This window comes from Dipodomys merriami, unplaced genomic scaffold (assembly GCF_024711535.1).
Source record: "Dipodomys merriami isolate MVZ:Mamm:240054 unplaced genomic scaffold, mDipMer1.0.p SCAF_367, whole genome shotgun sequence".
Taxonomy (NCBI): Eukaryota; Metazoa; Chordata; class Mammalia; order Rodentia; family Heteromyidae; genus Dipodomys; species Dipodomys merriami.
In genome coordinates this window covers 650,956-672,901 of record NW_027205237.1, presented here as the reverse complement: position 1 = coordinate 672,901, position 21,946 = coordinate 650,956, and the positions used below count along the sequence as shown (strand labels likewise).

The 21,946-nt window shown below is 45.6% G+C and overlaps 1 protein-coding gene and 1 long non-coding RNA gene across 5 annotated transcripts; one reads left to right on the top strand and one right to left on the bottom strand.

Annotated features, from left to right (window-relative positions):
* Positions 1-1,226: 1,226 nt before the first annotated feature.
* On the bottom strand, positions 1,227-21,629 carry LOC138804497 (protein ANKUB1-like). Of its 3 annotated transcripts, none has more exons than XM_069988784.1 (8): positions 21,345-21,629; positions 20,891-20,974; positions 17,953-17,990; positions 17,043-17,186; positions 12,042-12,258; positions 7,372-7,486; positions 4,762-5,700; positions 1,227-2,403 (listed from the first exon to the last, which is right to left on the bottom strand). In XM_069988784.1, exons 2-8 carry the CDS (start codon positions 20,919-20,921, stop codon positions 2,274-2,276), a joined length of 1,614 nt encoding a protein of 537 aa, XP_069844885.1. In that variant the 5' UTR covers positions 20,922-20,974; positions 21,345-21,629; the 3' UTR covers positions 1,227-2,273. The 3 variants fall into 3 exon arrangements, with proteins under 3 accessions (XP_069844885.1, XP_069844886.1, XP_069844887.1); XM_069988785.1 differs by having other exon boundaries at positions 17,953-17,987; XM_069988786.1 differs by lacking the exon at positions 20,891-20,974.
* LOC138804499 (uncharacterized) lies at positions 1,262-12,093 on the top strand. Of its 2 annotated transcripts, XR_011365279.1 has the most exons (5): positions 1,262-1,350; positions 3,560-4,254; positions 4,967-5,591; positions 10,347-10,429; positions 10,534-12,093. It is a non-coding gene; the product is annotated as an uncharacterized lncRNA (long non-coding RNA). The 2 variants fall into 2 exon arrangements; XR_011365278.1 differs by having other exon boundaries at positions 10,347-12,093.
* Positions 21,630-21,946: the final 317 nt, after the last annotated feature.

Below are 21,946 nucleotides of genomic sequence, written 5' to 3'. Positions count from 1 at the left end.
TCCCGGCTCCCGCGTCCCGGCCCCCCGCGTCCCGGCTCCCCGCGTCCCGGCTCCCCGCGTCCCGGCCGGCTCTCCCGGGACGAAGCCGCCGCGGGGCGTCGGAGGCCCGCCCCCGGAGCCGCGGAGAGGCGTTTTCTGGAGCCCGGCGCTGGCGCGGACGCCTTCCCGGGCGGGGCCCGGACCCCAGCCTCCAGCCTCCAGCCCGCCCCGCGCAGGGCTGCGGGGACCAGGCCGGCCGAGGCCCGGACCCCAGCCTCCAGCCTCCAGCCCGCCCCGCGCAGGGCTGCGGGGACCAGGCCGGCCGAGGCCCGGACCCCAGCCTCCAGCCTCCAGCCCGCCCCGCGCAGGGCTGCGGGCCGCGGCGGCAGTGCGCTGCCAACCCGAGACCGGGAGGCCCCGCGCTCCCCGGAGCTCCCCAAACCCAGCTGCGGGGCCCGAGGAGAGAGAGGGAAAGAGTGGGAATAGGGAGGGAGGAAAGGCGGGGGGTGGGGGGGACAGAGAGACAGAGACAGACAGACAGAGACGGAGACAGACACAGACGGAGACAGACACAGACAGAGACAGACAGAGACAAAGAGAGACATACAGACAGAACAGAGACAGAGAACAGAGACAGAGAGACACAGATACTGAACCAGTGAAGCTTCCAGAAGAAAGTGTAGGAAGGTACCTCCCGAGTCCAGGGTAGGTAAGGAATTGTCAGAGCCCAGAGACTCACACCTGCAAGCCCAGCTATTCCGGGGGCTGAGGTCAGAGGACCTCGGTTCAAAGCCAGCCCATGGACAAAGTCTGTGAGACTTCGTTTCTAACATGACCTGCAGAAAGCAGGGCTGGAGGTGTGGCTCAAGGGGTGGGGGACCGGCCAAAAGCCGGTGAGCTCGAGGGCCTGGGTTCAAATTCCAACATCACCAAAAAAAGTATTAATTGAAAGGAAACAGGCCGGGCCCGGTGGCTCATGCCTGTCATCCTAGCCATTCGGAGGCTGAGATCTGAGGATGGCAGTTCAAAGCCAGCCCGGGCAGGAAATCCCGTGAGAGTCTCACCTCCTATGAACCACCAGAAAGCCGGAAGTGGTGCTGTGGCTCAAGGGGTAGAGCGCTGGCCTTGAGCTGAAGAGCTGAGGGACAGCACGCAGGCCCAGAGTTCAAGCCCCATGACCGACAAAAAAAAAAGAAAAGAAAAAAGAAAGGAAACAAAGCATGGATGATAAAAACAGTAACTTGTACTTAAATCTAAAACCGTTTATTCATCAAAACATACCCATAAACCCACTGAGGGCGCTGAAGCAAGAGGACCACGGAATGGCTCAAATGACAGCGCTTGACAGCAAACGTTAGTGAAGCTCACGAGGTAAGTTCTGCGCTTGTGTATTGCTAGTGGAAGTGTGAGATGGGAAAAGCACCGGAGAACGCTTAGACCACTCTTATATGTTAAGTGTGCATTCATCTTATGATCCAGTAATTCCTAGTTGTTTACCCAAAGAAATGGAAACATATGTCCAGGAAAAAGCTTTTACAATAATGTTCTTAAGGGCTTCATCCATAGTATCTCAAAACCAAAGACAATCTAAATCTCCAGCTAGTTGAACAGATAGATTATACTGTATCTGTACAATTGAGTAATGCACAGTAAGCAATAAAACAAATTAGCATTGGCACATGCGGCCATGTAATTGAATCCCCAAACATCAATAGAGCAAAATAACCCAGGCACAGTGACTTGGGAATCTGGCCTGAGACTGCCTTGTAAAGGGGCTTGAAGACACCTTCTGATTGCAAATAAAGTGGTCCACATCTGGATTGGGCCAATGTTGTTTGCACAGATCTATGTCAGGCCCTTGGTCCTTACATTTACCACCCACCCAATACATTATCTGTAAACATGACCTTCATTTTAAAGTTAATAGAAACTTCCAGCAGAAGTTAAAAAGATGTCTGCAGTCCTCATTTGTAACTCTCCTAAGGACTTTCTCGTAAAAGTTTTAAACTTAGGTCTAGTTTTTTATTATGTTCTACATTTGTAAAACTTAAAAACCTCAAAGCACTGAAAAAAATCCAGAAAAGCAGAAAATCAAACAATAAACACCCCATCCTCTATCCTATGGTAAGCAACTGCCATTGTTGCTTGTGAGTTCTTCCTCAGAATCTCTCCTGAGTTTTGGGATCTAAGGAAACACCGGCAAACACTCCGTACTTGCTGAGGATGGTCTTCATGGGAGAACTGGAGACTCCATCTCACCAGATCTTTGCCCAAACCAGGGTTGCCATGACTTTTCAAAGTGTAATTTGTGGATGGCTTTCACACACGGCCAGACCTTCCTGGGTAGTCAGAGTAGAAATGCTCTTTTTGGCCAGGACTCTTGCTATTCCTAGCTGCTGAAGCCAGCGTTTCTCTTTAAAGGCACTGCAAGACAACGACATGATTCATAAGGAAGCCCATTCTCACCTCTGTCCATAGCTGAGAGGAAGGGGATATTTGTCTTGGTTTTGTTGCTGCTGTTGGTCTATCTAGGGAATGACTCTTCTCCGGCAAGGCAGCACTAGAATTCAGAACCTACAACTAGGAACAGAAACTACTTGGCGTCATGTGAAAACGTAGGCATTCCTATGTACCACTTGTTCCCTGATCACTGCCTACCCCCAGACTCACGGTAGGAACTTTTTTTGGGTGCCAGTACTGGGGCTTGAACTCTGTATTCTTGCTTAGCATTTTCTGCTCAATACAGGCACTCTGCAACTTGAGCTATGGCTCTACTTCCAGCTTTTCACTGGTTATTGGGAGATAAGGAAGGGTATCTTAGATTTGTCTGCTTTGAACCTGGATCTTCAGATCTCAGCTTCCTGAGTAGCTGGGATTACAGGCTGGAGCCACTGGGGCCCAACCAGTGGGGTATTTTGCTTTAAAAGTTTTTTTTTTTAATGATAGTAGAAGGTAATTTCAGGAATATGTGCACAAATACAATGTAACTGTGGGAAGAGACTATAAACTGGATTAAATTAAGCCAATTTCCTGGAGGAGGATAACATGCATTTATAAACATGGAGAAGCCAGCCCAACCCAACTACCTCTTGGTCTCCAGGAAGGGGGTGTGGCAGGGGACATGAGGAAAAATCTGGGGTGCAGAAGACAGTTTGCATCTGACCTGGGTGGTGTTTACATGGATATATGGAAGCGTGCACATCCACCAAGCTCTGTGAGTGATATGAGTGTGGCATATGAGTGTTACTGTTTATACACATGCTACTCCCTCAGGAAATACTCCACCCAGGAAGCACTGGTGGCCGCTGTCATCTGAAACTATACATAAGCATGGGTTTCAGGGGCTAGGTATGTAACTCAGTGGTAAGATGCTTGTAGCATGCACAAGGCCTGGGCTAGATTCTCAGAAACAAACTCATATATTTCCACTCTACCTCACAGTACGCTGGACCATATAGGCACTTATGGAAGGACTTACAAAATCCTCAGCCTTCCAAGTGCTGGTATTACAGGTGTGTGCTGCCATGCCTGGTTCTATATTTTAATTTAGTTAGATTATCTCCTTTTTCGAATTCCACAGATCTCTCACAAATTACAAAGACTGAAGCACTGCAACGTAAGTAGTTTTCATCTACTGTTAACCTCAGATGGGATCTTAAAATTCTGCGTTTTACAGCCCAGGTTTGTCTTACCACTAGGTGGCAACAAACTCGCTCAAATAAAGTTGAATTGAAATGCACAGCCAATTACAAAAAGGCAGCGACAATCTAGCTTTGTTCTTTTACCCTTTCATCATACTGAGGGAGAAAAGCTAACCATGCAACTATGCTTTTCTAATCATAGGCATCCACACAGTTCATTGGCAATGCGCAGGTCCTATGGTTTAATGTGAATTTTCTTTGAAATGCATTTGAATGATCTAAACTTACCTTGTGCAAATGAGTGTGCCTGAAGTCCCCTTCAGTGGACTGCATTCTTAACTCACCTTCTCTGCCACCCTAGCCACTACAGGGTACATGTGCTCCAGTCTTTGTACTTAAACTGTTACTTAAACAACAGTGTTGTTCCTTTCTCTCCTTCTATTTTCATTAATATCCATTCTCCATGACCATTTCAACAGCTTCTTCCCATAATTCATTTTTCTTATCTTTTTTTTTTGTCGGTCATGGGGCTTGAACTCTGGGCCTGAGCACTATCCCTCAGCTCTTCAGCTCAAGGCCAGTACTCGACCACTTAAGCCACAGCGCCACTTAGGATTTTTCTGGTTAATTGGAGGTAAGAGTTTCACAGCTTTTCCTGCCCAGGCTAGCTTTTTGAACCATGATCCTCAGATCTCAGCCTCCTGAGTAGTTAGGATTACAGACGTGAGCCACCAGCGCCTGGCTAAGTTTTTCTTTTCCTTTGAGCTATAATTAACATTCTCCTCTTAGCTCCAAAAACCCAGCCTCAGTAACAGATCAGAGTGATGCTCAGTTCTTCATGACTCTTCCTCCAGAGAGCTGGAGGAGTAAGGGAATATACACAACTACCATTGTGTCCTAAACATGAGCCTGTGTCCTAGACATGGTGTCCTGAGACGTGACCTGGCTATGTAACCCAGACTAGCCTTGGACCTGTGATCCTCTTGCCTCAGTCTCCTGAGTGTCATATTGTACGCATGAACTGCCATGTGCAGCAAGATGTGGTCTTTGACGCTGTTATAGGAGGACTTTACAAAATGTTCTCTGCCCAGGACCTGCTGTATTAAAGTCTACTCAGCATGCTCAAAGGAGAAAGCATTACCTTGCCACAGCTAGGCAGTAGACCGCGTTCTCCCGGGGGGTCCTCCCACTGTACTGTGAGAAAGACACAAAGGAGGACCTCAGAAGACCCTCAGCACGTGGCGATGCATAGTAAAAGGGCGGGTGGGAGCAGCCCACTCTTGAAAATGGAGGGAGGGGGACTTGGGGAAGGTATGTATTTCTTATGTGCGCCTCTTGTTTCCCAGATGGAGCAGTAATTATCTTCTGGTTTTCTTGCTGGGGTCTTTGTACGTCAGAGAACCTATCTGCATCTACCAGCGGCGGCAACGTGAGGGTCCATTCTCTGGAGCTCCTCTGTGAAACTACCAGAGCATTGCCAGCTTTCCTGCTTGCAGCTTGCCCCTTAAGGGGTGGGAGCTTGCTCAGGGTGCTTTGTGAGTCCTTGTTCCCAGCCTTATGCCAGCTCTTGGAGGTCATCTTTGGGGTGGTAAAGCCATCCACCATCACAGTGTCTCCCACTTTTGCCCCCAAGCCTCTTGCTCTGCTAAGCTGGCTTTTGTGAAGGCTGTGATTCTGAGCTCGGAGGATCCATTGCTTTATTTTAATATAAAGCATCATCGGGACTGCGATTTTCAGAAAAGGCACCGTGGACCACATTTTGCTTAGCAAATATACCACACAGTCTTTGTGCCTGTGTCTGGCCGCGATGGTCAGTGGGGTTTGTCCCCTAGCGTCTCTGCATACGAGACACAGAACGCTGCAGTTGACAAAGGCCTTCAGAACCAGCAGCTGGCCAGTCTCTGCAGCGGCATGCACCGGGCATCTGGAGACATCTGCGTGAAGGGCTTCATGGCACCAAGCGCGGTAGGGGTGAGCACCAACTGCCTCGTGGGGCCTGGCACCCTGCTTCAGGGCCCACTCGCTGAGATCAGTATAGCCGTGAAAGGCAGCCATATACAGAGCCACCCTTCTCTGATACCTGTATGAGGAAAACAGGTGGGGCGGGAGGGTTGGTAAGTCAGCAACACAAAAACCAGCACCATGTTTGTTTCCCTTAACATGTTTAAGAAAAGGCTTAGGTAACATAAGGTTAAGTTTTACAGGTCCTGCTTACTCACATGTAGTAGCAAATGGAAATGACTGCAAGCAATGCCGCATGGTTTAGAATTTTCTGGCTTCTCCCTGTCAGTACTATTATCTTGACCTGACCTCTCTCTCTTCCCTACACCCCTCCTCTCTGCTCAGCCTTCCCTAGTGCTGGCTTCCTACCTTCCCCTTCCCCTCCCACTTTCCCAATGCTGGCATCCCATCTTGAGCCATGTGGCACACAGTGAACATTGTATTCCATAACCTGGGGGCTGCCTGTCTACTGTTTTGCAGCCTCCAGTAGCTTCCTGGTGAAAGTTAACTTTAGACTCCTCCTCTGGCCTCCAAGGACCCCATCCTTCATCTGCTTCCTGTCTCCACTTCTCACCTCCTCTTTCCTTGTTTTGGGTTTGCACTGGCCTTTGTACTGCACCTGCAACACCTCATAAGGTGTCAGCGTGAAGTAAGACAGTACATGTAACAGTGTTGGTCTCGAATTGCATTCAGTTCTTCTGAAACACAGCTACGTGTTTGAATCCTGATCGTGAGATCAGGATCCAAACAGAAGTTAGTGTAAACTATTTGAGCATTTCCTAAGACTGAAAAAGTGGCTCCCCTAACCAGTCACTTTATGCCTTTTGTAACATTGAATTGAATCTCTCAGGAAGGGGCACTGTCCTGAACCACCACTGAGTTAAACCCTAGAGGTTTGTGCAGTTAGGCAGGTGGGAGCAGCTGGCCAGAGTGCCTTACTGTGTAGGCTCCTCCTCTAACCCACCTGCTCCTCTTCACCAGCCATATGAGCAACTTCACCTGTGGCAGATCGTGAACACTCAGATAAAGTATGTGGGGCTGGGAACACTCAGATAAAGAAGTATGTGGGGCTGGGAAGGTGGCTCAGTGGTAGAGTGCTTGCCTTGCATGCCTGAGGCCCTGGGTTCAATTCCTCAGCACCACATAAGCAAAAAGAAAAAAGCCGGAAGTGGTGCTGTGGCTCAAGTGGTAGAGCACTAGCCTTGAGCTGAAGAGCTGAGGGACAGTGCCCAGGCCCAGAGTTCAGGCCCCACGACCGGACCCAAAAAAAAAAAAAAAAAAAAAGAAGTATGGGGTGGGGGCTGGGAACGTGGCCTAGTGGTAGAGTGCTTGCCTTGCATACATGAGGCCCTGGGTTCGATTCCTCAGTACCACATACACAGAAAAAGCCAGAAGTGGCACTGTGGCTCAAGTGGTAGAGTGCTACCCTTAAGCAAAAGAAGCTCAGGGATAGTGTTCAGGCCCTGAGTTTAAGCCCCAGGACTGGCAAAATAATAATAATAATAATAATAATAGAATGTGAGTGGCAACCTACTTATTCTGAAAATAAGTATGTTCAAAAGTGTTCAAAGTGTAAAATCCAAACCACACTAAACAGTCTCTATTTAACTATTTCATGGCACCTCTGTAGCCCCACTCCAGCCAGTATCTGGATAACTGGGGCCAGCAGCATTCACGTGGAGCTTCAGCTGTAACAGAGCCTTAGTAAGAAGTTAAGTCCATGAATGCTGCATTTGCTTTATCCCCCTACTTGAGTACTGGTCCTTCTTTTGATAAATAGCGTTGGACTCTGAGTTTTTGTCCAAGGAGACAGCCCATCAGAAATTCCTTCCATCCATCCCAGACATCCAGACGAAGTGTTGTACCTGTGGATCACGAGAAGGAAGCAATTTAGTTTACAGGCTACAAGTGTCACAATAAAGCCTCCATTGCACAATTAACGGGTACTAATATTATTAGTTTTTTTTTTTTTTTTTTTTTTTTGTCGGTCGTGGGGCTTGAACTCTGGGCCTGAGCGCTGTCCCTCAGCTCTTCAGCTCAAGGCGAGCGCTCTACCACTTGAGCTACAGCGCCACTTCCGGTTTTCTGGTGGTTTATTGGAGATAGGAGTCTCACGGTCTCTCCTGCCCGGGCTGGCTTTGAACCGCGATCCTCAGATCTCAGCCTCCTGAGTAGCTAGGATTACAGGCGTGAGCCACCAGCGCCCGGCTATTATTAGTATTTTTAAAAAGGTAGTTCTAGCTCAGTCTATCACTATGATTTGACAGTCCGCAACACTTCTAGTGATAAGGAAAGCTTTTCCAAACCAAGACATGAGCCAGATGACCAAGGAGAAGTAATCTTGGAAGGAGATTTTGTTGTTGTCTAAACTTGAGCCTCTATTAGCTTGGGAAAGCCATTTCCCTTCTGTGCACCCTAATCATCACAGATGAGCCATGGAAAGCGCTAGCCTCACTGTTCTCCCATAGCTGGGGCGACACAGCCTCTGTGTGAGCTCTCTGGGCTCCAGGCACAGAGAACAGCCCTGGTCCTTCCAGAGTGGAGAGCTGGCATTCCCCTGTGCATCCTACCTGCCTTGTCTGACCCAGCCCCTCCTGAGCCCCTTGTGGTGAACCCCACCAGCCTACACTGTCTTTGGGTTTTCAGGACTGAAGAATCATCTTTAAATTTCCTGCTCTGAGCCTTAATCTCAGGGGTCACATTTCTGCTTCATGGTTCCAGCGTTTCCAGTGTCAGCCGCCACCTTAGTCCTGCTAGATTGATTGCCCAGAGGGTCTTCTGCTCTCCAGCTGCCAGCTGTAGACTACCACTAGCAAGACTTATTGGAGGCTAACTTCTCTCTATCAGATGTAGGGATGGGGGTTCCCGTCCGCCTATCTGTCCATCCCTGCCCCCAGGCTCTCAGCTGCCTCTAGCTTAATCCTCTTTAACATCAGAAGGGCACCTCCTTGGAGCTGGGATTTTGTTCCACTTTAAGGAACTGGTTCCAAGTCCCAGTACCAGCACACACAGATACAGACACATGCATGCGCGCGCGCGCACACACACACACACACACACACACACACACACACACACACACACACACACAGAACGGACACATCAATTCCCTGTTTGCTAGCAATTGTAAGCAAATAACAAGCGATCAATTACTTGTAGTAAAGTGGTCCTTATTTCTCAAAGAACAAAGGTAGCAATTGAGAGTTTTTTCTCTTAAATGCTCAACTTTTAAATATTCAGAGAATTTCTAATCACCCTTGACTGAATAATCCTTTTAGCCTTTCAGGGTCTCAGGTCTCTAATGCCTTCTTTGTCACACACTTAAATTCCTTCTTTAGCTTAGGGGATCTATTGGAACCTCCTGAAAACTGCTGGGTTGCTTCAGGACATACTTCCCAAGCTTTTCACGGAGAGGACAGTAAAAGTAGGAAAACTCAAGTCTCAGGACCCCACACTATGCAAGTCTCCTAACTACCCTAACTGCAGGTTCTTTTCAAATAGGGGACCCAGGAAATTGAGCTTTGCAAAGCTACACCTGTTTTCCCATTGCAAACCCATCCACCATACACAGTGTAGCCTGGAGAGCACCTGAGAGCCACCAGCCTGTTCTAGACCACAGTCCCAACACTGTCGGTGGCGGCTTCCCGTCTCCCCCATGTCTGCATTCTTCCTGAATATGGAAACCTTTACCTTGGCTTGGAGCTCCCTACACTGAGGAATCAAAGTAAAACATTGATCAGAACTTAAAGCACATCAATAAAAGCTTGCTGGTTTGTCCATATAAATGATTGAAAAGAACCCAGTTGTAGGTTTGGTCACTGTTTGTGGGCAGTATGACCTTGATCAGGTCACCTCTCTAAGCCCCAGTTTTCTCATAAATAAAGAGAATTAAGATGGCACAGTATGTTTCCCAGTGTTGGCAGAGCTGTCCTGGAGCTGGCCCAGAAATCAGTATCGGAACTGGCAGGACTCTCTCTGCTCCCGGGTTAGTTTCCAAGGGGCCATGCACTCTAGCTGGTCATGAATACAAGCAGGAGGCATTGAAGTAAAAACCAGTCACCAGCATCAGAAGGTGAAAAACAGGCACACAGTCATTCACTCTGTTCTAGAAAGGACTGATGTCTGCTTATCATCACATGGAAAACATATACAGAAGAACAAGCAGATAAGCATGTAGGGAAGCAGAGGAGAGGAAAACCTGGGCAGAGTTAAGAACTAGAAATGGAACTAAAATGAACATCTGTCCTATATAATTTTATATAAGAATGTATAGGTGGGGGCTGGGAAGGTGGCTCAGTGGACTTGCCTTGCATGCATGAGGCCCTGAGTTCCATTCCTCAGCACCACATAAGCAGAAAAAACTGGAAGTGGCGCTGTGGCTCAAGTGGTAGAGCACTAGCCTTGAGCTGAAGAGCTGAGGGACCGCGCCCAGGCCCGGAGTTTAGGCACCATGACTGGCAAAAAAAAAAAAGAATATAGGTGGGCTGGGAATGTGGCTCAGTGGTAGAGTGCTTGCCTAGAATGCATGAAGCCCCCGGGTTTGATTCCTCAGTACTACATACACAGAAAAGCCAGAAGTGGCACTGTGGATCAAGTGGTAGAGCGTTAGCCTTGAGCACTGAGAGGCTTAGGGACAGAGCCCAGGCCCTGAGTTCAAGCCCCAGGCAAAAAAAAAAAAAAATTGTATATGTACTATATATTTTTTTTCTTTTTTACTCTATGCAGCCCAAGTCCTGATCCTTCTGCCTTCCCTTCCTGAAGAGCTGGGATTAAATTCCACCATACCTGGCTAGTTGGACAGATTCTAAGTAAGTTACTGAATTACTAAATGTTCTGTCGCCCGGAAAGCCCTTTGTCCCGCACTTCTCACTTTAAGTCTTACAATCTTTCTGTCCCCATCTGCTTTGTCAAGTTGTTCTCCCTGAGCTCACTGAGAACCTTTCACTGGATCAAAGGTTTGGGGATTGTCTGGCTTTTTCCCAGCCTGGTGAAAGTGTGTTCTTCATCATCTGTCAAAGAACAAAGTCCCTGCTTCCCTCCTGACTCCAACAGCCCCCATGTCGCACCGTCTGCCTCCACTGATGCCCGCTTGCCTTGATGTCAGCACGTCCCAAGCCCTGGCAATGCTGGCCTCTGGCCCTTGCTACACAGCTCTCTGTAGCACTTCTCACAGTGTTCAGCACTCCACCTTTACAGGCAGAATATACACCTTAAATCTGCTAACTCAACCCATCTCCACATTTTCCCTGCAAGGGAATTAAAAGACTTTGCTTGTACTAAGAGCTTTGTCCTGAACTATTTTTTTTGGCTGCATGACTTTAAAATGGGATTTTTTTTCATATCTAAAGCATGCAACCTACATCTTGAGTGAGCCATTCAAAAACTATGCTTTAAAAAAAAAAGATAGGGGGCTGGGAAGGTGGCTCAGTGGTAGAGTGCTTGCCTTGCATGCATGAGGCCCTGGGTTCAATTCCTGAGTACCACATAAGCAAACAGAAAAAAGCCAAAAGTGGCGCTGTGGCTCAAGTGGTAGAGCGCTAGCCTTGAGCTGAAGAGCTGAGGGACAGCGCCCAGGCCCGGAGTTCAGGCCCCATAACCGGACCCAAAAAAAAAAAAAAAAAAAGATAGGTTAGGCCATTTCTGAATTCTTCAGCTCTATGATGTCATTGTGATCTGAACAGCGTAGGACCTGAGGACAGTATGATCATTTCTCCCAGTTTCATTTTGTCTTCTGGCATTTCTCTGGACAATTCGATCATCGCTTGAGCTTTCATCATTCTCCAGACGGGTCAACATCCAGCAAGCATGCACAATTAGTCAGATACGCCAGGGACAGATCTTATAACTTCACTCTCTCTGGTCAAAAATGGGGACAATAATTGATATCAAAGTTTTGGCTGCCTCAGTTTGAAATAATATGAGGAATATTGCCAGGCAGACACAGTAGCCAGGAGAAGTATGGATCAGTGCCTCACTAGCAGTTATGGGAAGGAAGCCTACTTCACCCATGTGCCTGCAAAGCCCTGGGGTAACTCAAAGCCCTGGGAGAACTCAGGACTCAGCTGAAGCCTCACCTGCTAACGTCTGCAAGGACTCACTCTCCCCAAGCAATAATCTTTTTACCGCCCCCCCCCCCCCATGCAATACTCTTTCAGATTCAAATCATGGTCTAATAGGGTTAAAACTCAATGTAGAGTTTGTCAAATTTGGATTTGTCTTTTTTGATGGCTAGCTACAGCAGAAACCTGAAAGTACAATATTTAAAGAGAGATTGTAATCTGATTCTAGGGCTGTGTGGTGAGGCACCTCATCCCGCACTGTATATAAATGATTGCTTTAATCTAACTGGCACCATTTTAAGATAAGGGTGCACAGAGTCGGTTTCAGAATAGTATTTTATGCTGTGGAGGTGTGCAGTACCAAGGTCCGCCTGGTAGTCCCTGAGGGTGTTGCAGTCATACATCTCCAGTCCTTGTGGGGTGCGGAGACAGTAGACACTCACGGGGAGGCCACATTGCCCAGTCACAAGTGTCCGGAGATCGGACACTTTTTTATCCAAAAGAGAAATGTCTTCCAAGACTGGCATTGTCTCCTGGGTCACAGCATTGAACACATAGAGAACGGGCTTATCTTCTTCCTAGGGAGTGACAGAAAGGAGCAGGAAGGAACTCACTGTTTGTTGGTGGGGTTAGGGACAGAGGTGTGAGAGGGTCCTGGAGCCGCCACTGCCTCCACGACAGGGAGTGAAGGGTGAAAACAAAGGCCAGTTTAGTTCTGACTGTCCGGCTCCCCTGTCCTGAATGGGGAAGGAGAAACAAAAAGATTAAACAACTATCAATCAGGAGGGCCAGACTCAGAGGTCAAAAAAAGGAAGTAAACTGAAAAAAAAAACCCAGATAATCTCCGCTTTAAAGCTAAACTACAAGATTAGGAGACAGAGAGTGGATTTTAATCTGCTTTCTTCAAGTAACTCTTCGTGACTGAGCAAGGAAAGAAGAATGAAAGGATGCAGCAGGCAAAGGAAGTCTGGAAGGCCACCTGTGGACCTCACTGGTCTCGCCCACCCTGAACTACCGTCTAAGGATGAGTTGCTAAATGACATGACTAGATGATTTGGCCCACCTCAAAAGGGATAAAAGCACCAGATAGGAGCTACCATCTTGAGCCTGTAACTCCCATTTGCTGCATGAGGAGCAGGAAATGATTCATGATCAATTTCTCACTACCTTATTATCCTAAATGTTGGTGAAAAAATGTATCTTGTGGGACTCCTTTTTGTGAGAAACCTCGGGATATTTTTCATGAGTACAGCTGAAGGACCTGTGATTGTGTGTGGAACCCCTCATCCATCTCTGGGGACACTAGTGACTTTAAGGAAGGCCCTGCTTGGAGGAGACCTGACAGCCCCGAGACCATTCTCACTTAGTGGACACAGCAGACACCTGGACGATGTGGACCATCTACACCCACACTGTACCGGCAGAGGTGTGATCTGGGTGAAGCCCTCCCTTCTCCCGCGCTTTGATTTGGAATACGGTGGGTTCTAAATTTTTGGTTGATTCAAAAACTGTCTAAGAAGGCAACAGGAGTTCAACTGAGTCGAGGGAGAGAGGCAGGGAAAGCTTCTCTCCTTGTTCAGTGTTCCCCACTGTCTATTTGCTTTGTTGTTGTTGTTTTAAAAATGCAGTAACCCCGTATTTTTACTATTAAAACTACAGTATAAGTTTTTTTTTAATTTTTATTTATTTTTTTATTGTGAAAATACTGTACAGAGGGGTTACAATTACATGGGCAAGATAATGAGTACATTTCTTATCAAGCATTGTAGCCTCCTCCTTTGTTTCCCCTTCCCATCCCTTCCCATCCTCCCCTGGTCCCCCCACCCAATCCTCCCCGACCCCCCCCCCCCACCAAAGTTGTAAAGTTCGTTTTCGACATAACAACTTGTACTTCTCATTGTTGCAACGTGTCCACCTGTAAAGTATAAGTTTTTTAAATGTTCCTTTTATCTTACAACCCAAATGAGAAAGAGAGTGGCGCTGAGATATCATTAGTGGAGGCAGGCTGAAAAGTTGGAGGAAAATATTAATCCTGCTAGCAAAGTTTAATCAAGCCCAAACCAGCAAATATGAGAAGTGGGTGGGGAGGAGAAGATGATTACATTTCCTCTTTCTTAATGAAAAGGGAAACTGGTTGTGCTTCCTGTTTTGTAGATTTAGCACAATCATGACTTTCTTAGGTAGTCGGAAAAAAAAGCAGATAATCTCCACCTTTAATGCTAAACTACAAGATTAAGAGATAGAGAGGCGATCTAAATCTGCTTTCTTCAAGTAACTCTTCATGAATGGGCAAGGAGAGAAAGAATGAAAGGGTATAGCAGGCAAAAGGAAGTAGTCTGCTGTGGCTGACAGATGCTTCTGCCTTCTGGGTACATTCAGAGAGCAGACAGGTACCAATTAATGGCAACTGCCACCTTGCATGAAAAGCGCCTCTCCACCCTTGTTTTGTGAGACTGCTCCCCAAGTATTCTGAATCAGGACTGGCTGGCTAATTATACCCAATGAAGTCAGATGGTATTAAGTAAACAATACCATATGCAGGCCACTGCTGGGCATACCTAATATTAGATTTTTTCCTTTTAGAAACAAACCAAGATGCCATGGTAGGAGATACACACAAAACGTCTTACTTTTCAATAAAAATGTTCATGTACTATGCCTCTTTGTGCTCAAAGCTACTACTCTGCCACTTGAGCCACACCACCACTTCTGGCCTTTTATGAGTAGTTTACTGTAGATAAGAGTCTGGACTTTTCTACCCAGGCTAGCTTGGAAGTTGTGAGCCTTAGATCTCAGTCTCCTAAGTAGCTCAGATTACAGGTGTAGGTGCTTGGCTTTTTTTTTTTTTAATTTATTTAATGAAGAGAACTTGCTATTATAAGCTTATTTTTTTTCAACTTGTATTTGTATAGTAAGTAGTGTGGACTTTAGAAATGAACTTATTTTACTGTCTAAACAGAAATTTATTTAGAGGTAAGCCAACACTAGGTGATTCTCTTCCTTCAGAATAAAGACATTATTTTCCTTTCGAATATGAGTGACAACAATTCCTAAATGTGATTCTGTTAGACACAGAAGAAGATACTCAGGAAGATTTCCACAGAACCTGAGAGTTTTAATTGAAACTTGTATGTCAGCCAATTCTGTGAACATAGTTATATTTTAGTTTGGCCTTCTTGAATAAATTATTTTACCTCTGTATCCTACTCATGGTGTTAAAATTCCAGAAAATATTAGTGCTCTGTGAGAAGTTTACATCACTGAGATAGATGTTGATTTGTTTTATTGATTAATTATTAATTTATTTTTGTGCTGGTTCTGGAGCTTGAACTCAGGGCCTGGGCACTGTCCCTTAGCTTTTTTACTCAAGACTGTTGATCTACCACTGGAGCCAGAACTTCACTTCTAGCCTTTTGGTAGTTCATTGGAGATAAAAGTCTTATGGACTTTCTTGTCCAGGCTGTTTTTGAAGTATGATCCTCAGATCTCAGCCTCCTGAGTAGCTAGAACTACAGGTGTAAGCAACCAGCATCTGGCTGTTAATTCATTTTTGGAAAATTAAACATTCTTCAATGATAGAAAAAATATATATCAATAAATGTTTATAAAACATTATAACATGGTCTTTTGTTTATGCAAGTGGGGTCATGCAATGCTTATTATTTTACATGTCTTTACTACTTAATACTTTACTACTTAATGCATATTAAAGGACTACTAGAAATAACAATTTTTTCTTCCCCCATCTTTTTCTATCTTTCCATCTGAGACCATTGTACCTGATGCATTTACTCATTGACTAATGCTTTACCAATTGAGCCATGCCTCCAACCCCTGAAAAAAAATTTAATGTTAAATATGAGAAAGTAAGTGCCCACTTAATGGAGACTTTGTACTTTAGTAGTTCTTTGAGGCTCATGTTTTCTTGTGGGGTAAAGAGTACAGTAGACCCTGGGTATCTGTGGGTCTCTGTGGGGGCTGGTGAGTTTGTGGGTCTCTGTGGGAGGTGTAGTGCCAAGGAAACACCTCCAATGCTCATACTTGACTCCTATACACTAACCAACTTCTACTAAAGACATGTCATCTTTCAACAAACCAATTTTTCACTTTATCACTTCAGGCACTTAAGTGCATTCATTTTTACCTTGCTTCAGGGACACCATGTGCCTTTTAGGAGGCAGATTTTCACAACACTCAGGGCAGGATCACACTCAGCAGACCACATGAAGATTTAAAACAACTGACAACATGGGACTGAGTACCTCTCCACAGCAAGCTGAACAGTTCAGGTATGGGAATTTAACAAATTTGGTTTTTAAATTTCTTTTGATTTTCAAATCTATTTTCTTTTTTACTTTTTTTTTTTTTTTTTTTTTGGTCCAGTTGTGGGGTCTGAACTCTGGGCCTGGGCTCTGTCCCTCAGCTCTTCAGCTCAAGGCTAGTGCTCTACCACTTGAGCCACAGCGCCACTTCCGGGTTTTTTCTTTTTGCTTATGTGGTGCTGAGGAATCGAACCCAGGGCCTCAGGCATGCAAGGCAAGCGCTCTACCACTGAGCCAACTTCCCAGCCCCTTCAAATCTATTTTCAACTAAGCTTGTTCTTGACAAATGCTAGAGCAATTAGCTCTGAAATTTTTTTTTGGCTCCTGTCCCTTTAAAAAAAAGGTTGCAAGTTAAAGACAGTAACTCCAGAAAATCTCTAGGCACAAAATTTTGTATATTTTACCATTTTATGTTTCTGTGAAATATAAAGCCTAGCCAGAGGTCCCAAGTTATGCATCATTAATTAAGGGCACTCTAGAAGTGGAAAGGGCTGTGTGTTAACGATTATTATCAAATTCAATTTCTGCTCTGGCTAGATTTGGATACATAAACAGTCCTATCATTCTTACCATTACTGAGAATTTCTTCTTCTACACTCTACTGCCCTAATTATTGTGGCCTCTGGGAGTGACCTAATTTCTTCATCGCCTCTCATTTAAAGTATTGTGAGATTCTTCCAGATTGGGGATTGAATTCAGGGCTTCATACTTGCTAGGCAGTGCTCTGGCACCTGAGCCATGCTCCTCTGTAAATCTTTCAGACCTGTCCCTTAGTCTTGCTCTAATATTGGTGTGTGGTGATGGGGTGAGGCAGGCAGCAAGAGGATGGAGAAGAAAAGGGGAAAAAAGAGTAGGCAGGAGGGCAAAATTCTTGTCCATGCACAAAGTATGTTTAAGTGCATTTTACAAAAGACAGAAGGCAACAAAAGAAAACAAAAGCCACCTCCTTCCAGGTTAAGAAACTAATTTGGGTGGGTTATCCACAACTTAATTCAAAGTGAAATAGACACCTTGGATAAATGTTACTCTGATCATCATACCTTAACAAAGCATTTAAGAGTTGAGCAGAAAGATACTCCAACATCAGCAAGACTCCAGCTGTTCCTTAGAGCAGCTCCAGCATACACTAGCTCCAGATACCGCCGGCCTTGTTTGTCCTCAGAGAGAGGAATGTGGAAATAATCCTTAAAAATCAATAGCATATTATGAAGACAGGATGTCTCTGTATTACTAGACCAGAACTGTAATCTATTTCTCTCCCTTGCCTTCCGTCCTCTGTGTGTATGTATCTTTCTCCTCTATCTCTAATATGTTTCCAATTGGTATTATAATTATTTTCTGATAAAGGGAAAAATATTAGACAGGGTTAACCTGGAGTCTATAGAAATCCCAAACGTTTATGAAGAGGGAGGGGTCCTCACTTTCATTTTCACCAGCCCTAAGAAACTGAGATTTTCCTTCAGTAATAATATGTATAATAATATAATATGGTAATAATTACTATTATTTGGTGATACTGGTACTAACCTCTCCAAAGCTACTAAATTCTTACCAACCTATCTTTTTTTTTTTTTTTTTGTCGGTCGTGGGGCTTGAACTCTGGGCCTGGGCGCTGTCCCTCAGCTCTTCAGCTCAAGGCGAGCGCTCTACCACTTGAGCTACAGCACCACTTCCAGTTTTCTGGTGGTTTATTGGAGATAGGAGTCTCACGGTCTTTCCTGCCCGGGCTGGCTTTGAACCGCGATCCTCAGATCTCAGCCTCCTGAGTAGCTAGGATTACAGGCGTGAGCCACCAGCGCCGGGCTCCAACCTATCTTATAAACAAATAGTGGTACTTTCAAATGGTTTCATCAGTTTACTGCTTGCTGAAAACATCCAACACATTCATTAAGCTATACTGCATAATTAAAATCAATATACATTTTAGTGGCTCTGGGACAAAGTGCATACCTTTATCATCAGCTTGACAGTTTCCACCGTTTCATCTGCTGAAACATCAAAAGGTTCAAAAGATCCTTCAAAAGCTATAAAAATCCTCATTATTCAATCACTTTTTCAGAACAAGAGGAATAAAACAAAAAGCTTCCTCTTTTCAAAGATGCTCCTGAATAGCTGGAAAAATTCCAATTCACAATTAAGGACAGAGAAGGGGAAAAACAAAAAACAAATTAAGGGCAAAAACTGATGGCCAGAAGCGGCTGCTACTGTCCAGCCTGGAGAGGGACTGGAGAGAATGAAAAGGGTAGGTCCACAGTTATCATAGGTGGGTCCAGAGAGACAGGAAATGTTTCCCTGCTACATGCTGTAGTCAACAGCCACCCTGTTCCTGCATTAGGGCAGCCTACACACTGGACAATGGCAAGGCAAGTGTGAACAAGTTTCGAATGTGGGACACAAAAATGCTACACACAAATCACCCTTGGTGATGTCATCACCACCCTGTCTCTGGAGACCATGTTAACTCTAGGACAGCTGTCTGAAGAAACCTTAAAAATAGGTATTTGTAGTACTGGCCTGGATGAAGCAAGACTTGGTTTTGTAGCATGAGATAATCCTGAAAGTCATCTGTAAATAACTTTGAGTTGAAGCAGGCTTGTTTCCATAACAACTTTCTGTATTTGTCCTCTGGCAGTATTTCTGATCCTGCCAAGGGGTTCGGGACAACATTCCTGGCACCAGGGAGATGAATGTGTATGTGTTCACCCTGTTCTTGCGTAATGGGAGCTGCTGAACAGCAACACAATGCAGCTGAGATTTCTTAAAAGTATTTGCCTTTATTTATATAGCCATTTACAATTGTGATCTTCTTCAACCCCACTTGGTGTTGCTGGGATTTATTTCAATCACTACTCAGAGTGAGCAAGGATATAAATGTCTTTAGTCAAGCAGATCCAGTAAGCATTTTACTAGAATGTAAGGAGGCTCTCCTCTGTAATTTGTATGACTCCCCTGGTTTAATGCCATTATGTCTGGACAGAATTCATTTAGATAAATATTATTTTGTATGACTAGATGCACATAGGCAATGTGCCTTTATGTATATGTTCATTTTTAAAGCTCTGAGATAACTATATGTCTACACTGATTTTACCATATTTTCTGCCCAGGAACCAGTAGCTCACGCTTGTAATAGCTACTCAGGAGGCTGAGATTTGAAGACTGGTTCAAAGCCAGTCCAGGCAAGAAAGTCCAGGAGACTTTGATTTTCAATTAACTACCAAAAAAGCCAGAAGTGGAGCTGTAATGCAAGTGGTAGAACACTAGCCTTGAACAAAAGAAACTTAGGAACAGTTCCTAGGCTGAATTCAAGCCCGAGGACCAGCACAACAAATAAAAATATTTTCTGATTTGTGATACATAACATGCTCTATGGTAAATACTGAATGAAAGCAAAAATTGTATGTCATGTGCTAAATAGGGTTACCAAGAAACTCAGAACTAGCACTTATAATAATATATATTATATATATATGAGAAGAGCAGGTCCACAGTATCATAGGTAAGATCACATATATATTCTTATATATCATATATATAAGAATAGATAATAGCTTTGGCATTAAAATGTTTTTAATATTTAAATATGATTTCATTATTATTCCTACTAAGCCTACCTACTGCCTTTCATTTGATCATTTAAACACATGGCAAATGTCACTAAGCAGTACTCTCAAGTCTTTATCTTTGAAGATGAACAAACCAGAGGCAGAAGTATCTCATTAAATTGCTAAGACTGGGGCTGGGAAGGTGGCTCAGTGGTAGAGCGCTTGCCTTGCATGCCTGAAGCCCTGGGTTCGATTCCTCAGCACCACATAAGCAAAAAGAAAAAAAAAAGCCGGAAGTGGCGCTGTGGCTCAAGTGGTAGAGCGCTCGCCTTGAGCTGAAGAGCTGAGGGACAGCGCCCAGGCCCAGAGTTCAGGACCCACAACTGTACCAAAATAAATAAATAAATAAATAAATTGCTAAGACTGATAGGATTTAGTCAGTATAAAGATGGAAGCCAGAATTTCCTGACTACAGAGCTCATAACCAGAGGCAGACTCTTTCCAGAAAGCAAAACTGTACAACTGGTAGTTGAAATAAGTTCATGCTTGGTACGGGAAGTGATCTACAGTGAACAGGAAAGAAGTCTACAATTAGAAAGACAAAAGCAGCATTGGAAAAAGTAGTTATAAAATACCATTGTCAACTTAACTGAAATAGATGAAAAAGTTCACTAATTGAAATACAACTCATCACTGTGTTAGATGGAAAGCTTTATAACCAAGTTTGTAAATTGAAAGTCTGTTTTTAACCTCTCTACTTAGAAGTCTAAGCATCATGCTTAGTAGTGCCCTGCTTATGACCTCAGGCTGTTGTCTCTCTCTTCTCTAGCATCTAAATGGTAGACAACTTCCATTTTCATCAACTACCCAAGGATTAAGACAGGACCATTTCAATCTGTGTTCTCACCTTTTCTGTGGTGTTGCTTATTCTGTGGATTTTCCCTCTTCCCAGCCTCCCCCCCCCCCTCCGGCTTTTTTTTGTAGGTTGTGGGGCTTGCAGGGCCTGGGTATTGTCCTTGAGCTCTTTTTCTAAGGCTAGCAGTCTACAATTTTGAGCTACAAGGCTACTTACAGTTTTCTAATGGTTAACTGGAGGTAAGTCTCTCACAGGGATTTTTCTGCCTGTTCTCAGCCTCCTGAGTAGCTAGGATTATAGGTATGAGCCACTAGTGCCCAATTCCCTGTTTCTTGATAAATATATTTGGTCCTGCAATCTTTAATGGCAAGGTTGATCATATATGAGGTGTTAATGATAATCTACCCTCTTTCCCAGTCCACAGAAAAAAAAATAAACTTTTTGTTTTACTTAATTTTCACAAAGAATCTTACATCATTGCCCATACCTCCTAGGTAGCTGGGTTCATGCCAGGTCATTGATTTGAGGTGAGATCTCCAGATAGCTTTTAACTGCAATCTTCCAGTTTTGCCTCCAGAATAGAAAGGATTATAGGTGAGGCCATCACCCCCAGTTTACCTGTGATTTTCCTAAAAGGACTATACAATAGTTGAGCATTTACTGTCATCTCAATCAGTGGAAATTTAAGAATGTACAGAATCTATGTATATAGATGGTCATAGGATACATGGATAATAGAAGTTCCTCTGATAGCTTTTAAAAAATGATTTCTAATTGTCTAAATGAGATTTAAATTGTGAGCTTAAACTTTAAAAAGGACAAAGGAAAAGCAGAGTTGGGGGACTCTCCCCAGGGCTGCTAGGTCCTGATGGAGTGGAGTTCCACGGTCACTAGGTAGACTTCTCTGCCCCCTGAAAGGGTCCGAGGCCTGGGTTAGTTACCTCCTGGCTGAAAGAAAGGACCAGAATCTCCTATTTGCTGACGTTTTACTGCCGGGGCTGCAACCTTTGCAGTTCGGACGTCTCCGGCCGGTCTGCTTTTTACCCCGGCGGTGGCGGTGGGACGGGGCGGACAATGTCAACGCCGGGCGTCTCGCCAGTCGCGGGGCTCCGAGCGGACGCGCCTTCCCGAAGGGTCAGAGCGGAGTCTGGGCTCACGGGAGATCGGGGCTTCACTTTGGTTCCGCGAGCCCTGGGCCCCGCCGCGGGGCCGCGCCCCGCACAACGCGCCCACTCCTCCCGCCCAGGCCAGGCGCTCCGTGCACCGCCCCGCAGCCCCGCCCGGCCCGGCCCGCCCGCGCCCCGCAGCGCCGCCCCGCAGCCCCGCCCGGCCCGGCCCGCCCGCGCCCCGCAGCGCCGCCCCGCAGCCCCGCCCGGCCCGGCCCGCCCGCGCCCCGCAGCGCCGCCCCGCAGCCCCGCCCGGCCCCCGCAGGCCTCGGCCCAAGCGGGCCCCCTCTCCCGGGGCCGCAGCCGGTCCTCCGCCGGGAGCAGCCCCCGCGCCGCACCCCGCCCTGACTCCCTCCCTCCCGGGGCCCGCGTCACGA

What these genes read in the sequence shown, in the direction of transcription:
- LOC138804497 (XM_069988784.1), bottom strand. Translation starts at nt 20,921, where the DNA reads ATGACCTGGCATGAACCCAGCTACCTAGGAG. An exon ending in AAAGAAGGACCAGTACTCAA is followed by an intron (nt 5,701 to 7,371) that starts GTAGGGGGATAA and finishes TTCCTCATACAG; the next exon opens with GTATCAGAGAAGGGTGGCTC. An exon ending in TACTGCCTAGCTGTGGCAAG is followed by an intron (nt 2,404 to 4,761) that starts GTAATGCTTTCT and finishes GTTGTCTTGCAG; the next exon opens with TGCCTTTAAAGAGAAACGCT.